This window comes from Populus euphratica, unplaced genomic scaffold (genome assembly GCF_000495115.2).
Source record: "Populus euphratica unplaced genomic scaffold, PopEup_1.0 scaffold176.1, whole genome shotgun sequence".
In the NCBI taxonomy this organism is placed as follows: Eukaryota; Viridiplantae; Streptophyta; class Magnoliopsida; order Malpighiales; family Salicaceae; genus Populus; species Populus euphratica.
Genome location: NW_011500058.1, coordinates 101,538 through 111,577, shown reverse-complemented (window position 1 = coordinate 111,577; position 10,040 = coordinate 101,538). Strand labels below are relative to the sequence as shown.

Genomic DNA, 10,040 nt, shown 5'->3' with positions numbered 1-10,040 from the left:
ATTCATATCATTTTATCTGTTATTTTTAAAATTTTAAATTCTCATTAGATATGTTTTATTTCTTATGATATATATATATATATAACTTTAGTTTTGTGATAATTATCATATTATTATTTTAGTTATTTCTTATGATATATATATATATATAACTTTAGTTCTGTGATAATTATCATATTATTATTTTAGTATAACTTAAATGTTCTCGCTTGTCCTTTAATTCTTTTCTCTTCTTCTTCTTTCTCCATTTTTTTTTTGCTGGTTTTTAAATGTTAAAACTCCTCTATTTAGATTATAACACAATTATACACATCAAAATATAAATTTTATAATTTAAATTTATTTTCTCTAAATCTCTTCTTTATCCTCTATTTTTTCTCTCTTTCTTTCTTTTTTTTCTTTATTCCTCTCTTTATGATAAAGTACCTTCTCTCCTACCGCCGGTTCTCTCTCTCTCATATCAGATTTTCCCTTCTTCTTTATACTATTTATAGTTATCAAGCTTTATTCAATTACCAAAGTAACCATTATTCATTGATACATGCTTCTAAGCCTTCAAGGACATTATTATCTTTTCCTATTTATGTTTTCAAAAAATCACAACAATAGCGACATGGAAATTTGCATTGAAGTAACCATAGTATGGATCACGGAAACGTAGGATGGCACGTCAGATTGAACAAAGAAGACAGGCTAGGCGACAAATTAAGATGAATAATACATACAGCTAGAACAAACTACAAATCTCTCTCTCTCTCTCTCTCTCTCCCGCCCTATCATCCAGTAGCCATTGTTCATTGTCTAGAGTTCCATATTGTGTCAATGAAGACCGAAAGCCCAAATGGAAACTCATTGCTTGCTACAATCATGTTTCTTCCTTTCTTCTTCATTGCCTGTTGCACAGTCCCCTCCTCTGCTGATAAGCCATCATATTACATGCCCCCCGAAAGCTTTGTAGTGGATTGTTCTCCATCAGTTTCACCACTTGATGCTGGATTCCGTAATTATAAAAGATATGAAATTGATTTCTCATCAGTTTCAAGAGTATGCGCCGTATATCCTAGCAGCAGCGAAAAACCGAGAATTTCTGCTTGCATCTTACGCAAGCAGGTCACCTGGCCATTTAGTGTCTCTGATGGCCCCAAGTTCATTCGACTTTACTTCAAACTAGTCTCATATTCAGGGTTAAACATATCTAAGGCCTTGTTCTCCATCAAAGTTGGTCCGTATACTCTAATAACTACTTCAGAGTCATCCTATTCTAACTATTCCCCAAATAGCGATTATGCTATCGGGGAATTCTGTGTCAATGTGGATGGACAGATATTAAATGTAACTTTCACCCCTTCATCTAAGGTTTTCGGTGCGTATGCTTTTATCAACAGGATTGAGATAGTCTCAATGCCATCAAAGCTTTACATACAAGAAGATGCTCCATTTTCACTTGTAGGATAGCCTTCTCATTATTTGATGGGGAATTCTACAGCCCTCGAGATGATGTACAGGATGAACATAGGAGGACATGTGAACTCTGATCTAGAAGATACTTGCATGTTTCGTCGCTGGACCAGGGATGATGATTATTTCACGAGTAATGATGGAAAAACAAGTATTTTTGAATCAGAAGTTGAAGTCAACTCGACTTTACTGGTGCCAACATATGCTGCTTCACTCCAAGTTTACACCTCTGCCAGGACAATTCTAGACACAACTGAAAGCAAATACCGAGCTACATGGTTGTGCCCAGTTGATCATGGTTTCTATTACCTTGTTTGGCTCCATTTCTGCGAGATTTCGAGAACAATTAAGCAAGACGGCCCAACGAGCTTTCAGCATTTATATCAACAATCAAACTGCTGAGGATCACGTAGTTGTTTTCATTGGAGCCATGGGACTGGAATTCCCATCTACAGAGACTACATAGTGAACTTTTCAAGGTATGGTGAAGGCATAGAGTATCTATCTGTTGCAATAGGAAGTAATAATGAATCATCTGCAGAATATGGCAGTCCCATTTTGAACGGGCTGGAAATTTTCAAGTTGTCTGACATTTCCAACAATCTTGCGGGTATTCAACCATTTGGGCTCATGGTTGACCCGCATCCAAAGTTTTCTGTAGGCAATGATGTGGTGATTATTTACCGGGTATTGACTGGTCTTTCGGCCGCTCTTACGGCAATAGGATTGCGCGCTAGGCTTCTTTTGTTTATTTTTTTCCTCTCTTTCAAAGGAGCAGCGTGAATCCTTTAAACAAGATCAATCATCAGGCCACTGCCGAATTTTTACAATTGCTGAGACAAAATCAGCAACCAATAATTTTGCAGATAACTTACTCATTGGAAACAGTGGGTTTGGGACAGTCTACAAGGGATCAATTGATGGTGGCATATCGAGCATTGCTATAAAGCGCGCCAATCCAAGTTCACACCAAGGTTTGAAAGAGTTCCAAACTGAAATCTCCATGCTCTCAAGGCTCAGGCACAGCCACCTAGTATCTTTGGTCAGATATTACATGGAGGAAAAAGAAATGATACTCGTTTATGAGTATATGGCTCAAGGCACACTGCATGATCATCTCTACAAGACACAGAAACCCCCTCTTCAATGGAAACAGAGGTTTAGGATTTGTATTGGTGCCGCACGAGGGCTGCAATACCTTCACACAGGTGCAAAACATACTATCATTCACCGTGACATCAACAGCACTAACATCTTGTTGGATGAAAAATGGGTGCCAAAGGTTTCAGATTTTGGGTTATCATCAAAACTTGGTCCAAACAACATGACAGAGTCTAAGACACATGTTTCAACAATTGTTAAAGGTAGTTTCGGCTATCTGGATCCAGAGTATTATCGACGTCAAAAACTAACTGAAAAATCTGATGTGTACTCATTCGGGGTGGTGTTGTTTGAGGTTCTATGCGCCAGGCCTGCTGTGATCCCTATCGGAGAAATTGAAGAGGAAGAGCATGAAAAAGTGAGTTTAGCTGAGTGGGCATTGCATTGCTGTCAAATGGGGAACCTTGATCAGATAACCGATCCATATCTAAGAGGTAAGATAGCTCCTGACTGTTTCAAGACTTTCACAGATATAGCAAGGAAATGTTTGGCGGATAGAGGGAATGAAAGGCCTTCAATGGGTGATGTATTGTGGAATTTGTCGCTTGCAATGAAGCAGCAGGAAGATGCCGGCCAACAAGAGGCCGGCATTGTTCGAAAAGAGGTCAATCGGAGGAAGAATGATGATTTGTCCATAATGATTGACGGTCAACGCTGCAGTGGCTTTGATATTTCAGATCCAACCCCAGGAGTGGAGTTTTCTGAGATTATGGCTCCGACTGGACGTTGACATTTTCATGTCCATTTCCAAGTCCATTCAAACCATGTAAGTTAGGAATTAGTGTCCCCGATATAAAATGATTTAGAATCCTTAGTAAAGTAGCACTTAGAATCCTTGCTGTTGGATTAGGAGAGTTTCTATAATTTTCCTATAAATAAAAAGGTCTTGTATTGAATATCAATTAACAAAGCTTGAGAGGTTCAAATACTTGGTGTGTGTAGTGTCTTTAACCATTGGTATCAGAGCTTGGATTTAGTTTTTCCAACATCCAAGACCAATCTATGGTAACATTTTCCAGATATGCAATTCCAGTATTAAAATCCTCATCTTGTATATATGATATACCTAGCAGGTTGGTTGAAAATATATAAATCCCCCCAAAGGATCATGTTCTGTCATCTGTAAATTTTGAAGGCAAGAACCGGTATTGATGATCAGTGCGTAGCATTAAATTGATCAAAAAGGGAACTCGATGTTCTTTTGTGAGAAAAAAGTGAAAATAAAATAATGGTAGAGCAACAATATTCGACAATGCACAAGTGTATCGGTCCTCATAAATATATAGTTGTCATGGCTGCTACAATGAGTGAAAAATGGCGATCTAACCAGCTAGCTACCATTTTTCAAAAGAGAAGTGTTGCTGACTATGGATTCATTTAGATGGAAAAGAAGAGAGTCTTGAGTTTGCTAGTCTTCCATGCGCGTAAAATTTATGGCCACCAATGACCATATAATGCTCGCTGGTCTACTACTCCAAGAGTCGTTTCGCTATGATCTGTCCAGTAAATTGCATGTCAGTCTCCCCACAATCAACTTCATGACTACATTGACTTTGTCGAGGTATGTGTAAAATGGAGAAAAACAGGGAGTTATATCAATGGAAAATCAGGGCTAAGTACCCCATTTTCCATGTGTGAATTGATGGCTAGAATTGTCTGGTGTTGTGGAAGTTTATATGGTGATACGTACCAGCAGACAAATTAATTTTAGACATCTCTTTCAACAACGACGACACCAATAAAAATCCAGAAACAATGTGAACCACTAGACCCTTTATAAAAATCAAAACTTTTTTTTCTTCTGAAAAATTTAAAGAGATAATTTCATCAACTAGGAGAGGCCAAAAGGTACTTAGGCAATCCAAAGAAGCAAATTAAATAGGAATATAAAAACGTCTCCTACGATTTTAATTAGTTTTAATAACACAGAATTCTATCAATTAGATCATCATATCTTGATTAAATTCCGAATAAGTTACCTTCTCTGTTGCATAACACATGAAATTCCCTAGTTATTATAATTATAAAATATATTAAAAGAACTAAGTAAATCATTTTAGTAATCCATAGTACCAAAATCTTTTGCACTTTCATACTAGGACTTTTTTTTTTATTATTGTAGCCTACTTTTCAACCCATAAGAATGGTCTTTGTATGGAGACAATTGTTTTTAAAACTCCATTATAGAATTTTGAACAAAGACATAATAGATGGGAAGATTAGATAATATTGATTTTAATAAATAAAAAGTCTTCCACCTACCTACCAAGAGAATCCTACCTTTTCAAATTCTAAGACAAGACTTGATATTTTCTAGAACTAGTTTCTAAGTGGAACATAGTCTCGGATTATTTCTAGAGTAAGGCCTCAGTATTTAATAAGTAAAACTACACATTTGATGGTTTGGTCCATTTGGAATGCTCAAAACAATTTGATCTTCAATGATGTGGAAGCAAACTAGGATGATATACATCACTCATTATCCTATAGAGTTGTTACATATTATGAGTGGAGTTTCTACTATACCATAAAAGACATACGAAGATCACCAAATAGTATTCTTAAATGGATAAAAAAGGAAAGAGTGCGTAGTAAATTCGCTTAAGTGGAATATTTATATGTATGGCAAGCCTGAATCCAACCCTTGTGGGTTGGGGGTGTCCAATGAGACAATTAAGAGAAATTCCTTTGTATTTTTTCTTTTTCCACAAGTATTCAGGAATTCAATGAAAAGCTGAGGTTTTCACCGGTCAAAAAGCTCTTATTTTAAGTACTGATTGTTGTTATGCAACTTATAAGGATTGGATTATGAAGTCCAATTCATGTAATGCATTTACTTGGATAAGAGGAAGCAATATCATAATTTCATGGTGGTTACAAGGTGATTTTATTGATATCTCCAGCTATGTAGTTGATCATTTAGCCAAGCACAAGGTTGATAGAGAAGCTAATTTGGGTGCATGGTTTGCTTGATTTTTCTGCTTTTAGGGAGTTAAAAGGGAAGCCAATTAAGTTTTCCTAGTTCATATTTTGTTTTATAAATTCTCAGGCTTATCCTTCGTTACTCTATCTTTTTCTCTCTTCTATTTAGTCATGTTTTTGTTCGATAAATCAATTGATTAATAAAATTCTTGTTTTCCATTCAAAAAAAAAAAAATGATTCCAAAATGAAAACCACCAGATCTTAATTAAAAACCATTTGCTCCTGTGGCTTATTAGATATCAATGCAGCTGCCCGACCCCTAAAAATCCCAGCATGTGTTGATTTGTAACACTAACTAGTACCATTAGGTTAGTTGGGCCATGGCTGTGGAATTTCAACCTTTTTTTTTATTTGTCTCGAACAAATATAAGAATAGCTTTAATAAGCTGACAATTTCTAAATAAATTACTGGATCAACAGAAGACAAGTGACATATTAATTCCTACGTGAATTAGATTCATGTGTGAAAAGAAAAGCTGACAATTTAGCCTCCAACTTTATTTTCCTCGATAGATATCACCATCGTAAACAAGTTCTTCACTGTTAAATCAAAACCTGCACATCACAAGAATATATTAGACAAATCGAAACCTTCAAGAAACTAAATATAGTATCACGGAAAGTGAAATTACTTGCTGCAGTCGACATTAGGGTTGCTAGGAAGGGTGACATGGAGTTTGCAAAGCTTGGGAAGTCGCTGAACTTTCTCAAGGTTAACAGGGAATATCTTTATAGCTTCCACGAAACATTTGCAAAGATTCTTGCGTTGAGCAGGGGATGTAGAAGCTAGCTTGTCCAGTTTCTGTGCAGCTGCACAACAGGCATCACTTGGCGTGGGTGGCAAACCAATCAAGAAAGGAACGCAAGGGCTCAAAGTTGATATTGCATCTGTACATGATATGGCATTCACAATTGCAGCTCCCAAATTCAACACCATGATCAGCAACCCTAGAGCCCATTTAGCACCGCCCATTTTTTTCACCACCTTTCTTTTCAGATGTTCTCTACTATTGTTAACCTTATCTAATGGTTATTGGTGTGCTATAAAATGTGAAGGCTTGTGCCTCATTTATATAGGAGAAGATGGAGGGGGGTCCCTGCTGATTTTACTCTAAATTATTGGATATAATTTGAATAGTTATGATTTAAAATATGATAAAAATAGAAACAACTTTACCCCTCATTCCTTTTTTTCCCTCACCTGATCCAAATTATTCAACGAGATTTGAAACATGAGAAGATTCTTATTTTTCCTCGAGAATTTAACATAAAAGGATTCAAATCAAAGTAGAAGATTGAAATAATAAATTTAAAGTCAACGAAGCCCTTAGAAAAAAAGAAATATATTAATTGTTAAAAAATTATGTCCACAACAAAAAATGTACGAAAATTACTAATAATAAAATTATAAAATTACCATAAAGAAAACATACACAAAAACATAAAATTTAATAAGCAATAAATAAGTATGAAAGAACACAATAAGGTTAAACAAATAGAATAAAAAAATATATTAAAATTTTAATACAAAATCAATGCAAAAAAATACTGAAATCAAATAACCACTATTATATATATAAAAAAAAACTAAAAGGTTCATCAAGAAATAAATTATTGTAAATTAGAAAAGTATAAATATGAATTCATCCTTTCTAAAAACCTAAGTAAGCATGCAATTGGAGATTGTTTTTCATGAGATACATTTGCAATTGAAAAAATAATGGGGGATAAAATGATCCATTTTTTTTTTGTTACAATATAATACTACTATGCCCTTCAAGTTCTTTTGTCTTAAAAAAAAAAATAATCAGTCAAGTTACGGCCATGCCTTGAGAGGAAAAAATACATACATGTATTAATGGGCTTTTCCATATATTTTTTTTAACAATAAAAATACAAAATTACCATTAGATTTTGAACAAAAACTAAGGCTATTTGCAAGGGTTTTTTCATGTTTTTTATATTGTTTTGCTATAAATCTCAATTTGAATTAGTGGTAATTCAGGGGGGTTGTATATGTATGTAGTGGGTGCTATGTCATTTGGATAGTGCGTGTGGTGCCCAAATGACATTGAACACCACCTTTTAAGGCAAGATTTGATTTGCCACACCACTCCCATCGTTGTAGTGAGACGTATATGCGGAGACAACACATAAAGTAGCTTCGACCTGGGTTTTTGCTTTTGTTGTTCTGCCCTTTTTCTCTCCTCTCATTCTAGAAAACCGTGCTGGCCATTACAAAAAAAACAAGGGAGTCTATCTGTTTGTTTGTTACGTCAAATTGGATTTTTATTTTTATTGGAATGTATTTGACCTTGAATCATTTAATAAGTTAATTTATTTATTTTTTAATTTAATCCGTTTGCATTTAATTTTTATATCAGATTTGATCTTTATTCTTTTAATTGTAATATATTTAGTCTTGAATAATTTATCAAAGTTTTTTTTCAAATTCATTCCTTTACACTTGATTTTTATACTAAATTTGGTACTCATTCTTTTAATTGTGATGTATTCGGTCTTAAATTCTTTATTTAATTAATTTATCTTAGAATTTCATCACTAGACATTTTATTTTTATATCAAATATGATCATTATTTTTTTATTTTGATATTTATATTTTTATATCAAATATGATCCTCATTTTAACAATAGTAGAGAACTAGTTAGGTGCCAACGCTACGTAGCGGGCTCACCCTTTTATTTTCATAAAAAACATAATAAAAATTTATAATACAAAAAAAATATTTTTTTCGATATTAATAATAATATTTTTTTGAAATCTATAAATTATTTTATTAATAATATTAATTATAATAAAAAATAATATTTATAACACAAATAATAATATTTTTAATATTAATACTATGAATTATAATAAAAATAATAATATTTATAATACAAATAATATTATTTGTAATAGTAATACTTTCAATTATAATAAAAATAATAATATTTAAAATACTAATAATTATATTTAAAAACTTAAGATACAGAAACCTTGGGTCTTGAGGAAATACTAATAGAATTGCATCATAACATATGACCCATTAAGCTTGGGTCTTAATGCCAAAACCAGGACAAGCAAGTCCTACCACCGGATTCAATAGAATTGGGTCATGCTGCATGACCCAATAGAATTAGATCCTAAAGTAGGAATCATTAGAATTGGTTTCGAACTCAATGAGGTTGGGGTAAGTTTCCGTGTCCGAACCATAGAATTAAGGTAGTTGGGGGGTTTGGGTTTAGTCTGTAATAATACAAAAAATAATATTTTTTTAATAATAATAATAATAATAATAATATTTTTCAAATTTATTAATTATATTAATTATAATAAAATTAATAATATTAATAATACAAATACTAGTATTTTTATTATAATATTATTAATTATAATAAAAATAATAATATTTATAACACAAATGATACTATTTATAATATTAATACTTTCAATTATAATAAAAATAATAATATTTAAAAATATTAATAATTATATTTAAAAATCTAAAATTCAAGAGCTTTGGATCTTGATGAAAGATCCAAAAAAATTAAATCCAGATGGATGACCCATTAAGCCTGGGTCTTTGATTCCCCATCTTCTAAATGGGCGCCCATGTACATTATTATATATTCTAATCAGCTTATCTGATGGACTTTACGGTTGAATAAAAAAGGAAAAGTAATCTCGTGTATCATGCTGAAAAAAAAAGAAGGAAAATATTGATTTTTTTTATCAAAAAATTATTTATTTTAAATTAATGTTATTCCATTTAAAATAACAATTATAAATTAATAAAAAAATAACTAGGAATAACTTGCTTGACCTGAACTAGGCCTTATCATAGTTAGAACCCGTGTTGAGGGTAATAACTATGCATTTTATTTTCTTCCCTTTCCATTTCCACGAACCCCCACTTCCTTCTTTTCGTGTGTCTGTCCTTTCTTTCTTTCATTTCACGGCAGAAAAAGGGAACAACTTATGGCCACAACATGACAGGTTTACAGACAAAACATGTAAACACGAGCTCAATCAGAGAGCAGAAATATGATGGGTGACAGCCAACAGGTACTCATCAATGGAGAAGCTAATTAAAGCATCTGGAACCAGATAGAGGATCAGCCAATATTAATAAAAGAACATAGACATTCGTCTGTTGACATTAATGCATCCCTAGCCAGGTTATTTCTCGTACCAACAGCGGCAGCACTAGCTAGCTCTATAGCATTGAGGAGAAGTACATCAAACAATCCCATACAAGCCGCTTGGCAATAAGCAATTATTACAAAGGAAATTTCAGCCAAACCAAAGCAGCACAGCAGTAATTAACAATAGTACTAAGCAGGAAAATTCATTATCTCTTGAGAATAACAGCCGCATGGGATAGAGTTATAAAGCACGAAGATTATTGCGTCTTTGGAAGCAGAATTCCTCGA

General features: G+C 33.2%; 2 protein-coding genes and 1 pseudogene across 2 annotated transcripts in view; 1 reads left to right on the top strand and 2 right to left on the bottom strand.

Annotated features, from left to right (window-relative positions):
* The first annotated feature begins 664 nt into the window (after positions 1 to 664).
* Positions 665 to 3,738, top strand: LOC105107931 (receptor-like protein kinase FERONIA; annotated as a pseudogene).
* Positions 3,739 to 6,018: 2,280 nt separating this feature from the next.
* LOC105107932 (non-specific lipid-transfer protein-like) lies at positions 6,019 to 6,574 on the bottom strand. The gene is made up of 2 exons (XM_011002029.1): positions 6,235 to 6,574; positions 6,019 to 6,157 (listed from the first exon to the last, which is right to left on the bottom strand). Exons 1-2 carry the CDS (start codon positions 6,537 to 6,539, stop codon positions 6,151 to 6,153), a joined length of 312 nt encoding a protein of 103 aa, XP_011000331.1. The 5' UTR covers positions 6,540 to 6,574; the 3' UTR covers positions 6,019 to 6,150.
* A 3,062-nt stretch (positions 6,575 to 9,636) lies between these two features.
* The window catches only part of LOC105107974 (disease resistance protein RPM1-like), a 3,592-nt gene continuing 3,188 nt past the window's right edge, over positions 9,637 to 10,040 (bottom strand). Inside the window, exons 2-3 of the mRNA XM_011002102.1 lie at positions 9,800 to 9,868; positions 9,637 to 9,704 (exon numbers count right to left, since the gene is read on the bottom strand). Coding sequence (XP_011000404.1) covers positions 9,637 to 9,704; positions 9,800 to 9,868 — 137 coding nt within the window. The remainder of the gene's footprint in view (positions 9,705 to 9,799; positions 9,869 to 10,040) is intronic.

Excerpts from the sequence above, each read along its gene's own strand:
- LOC105107932 (XM_011002029.1), bottom strand. The coding sequence starts at position 6,539 with ATGGTGTTGAATTTGGGAGCTGCAATTGTGAATGCCATATCATGTACA.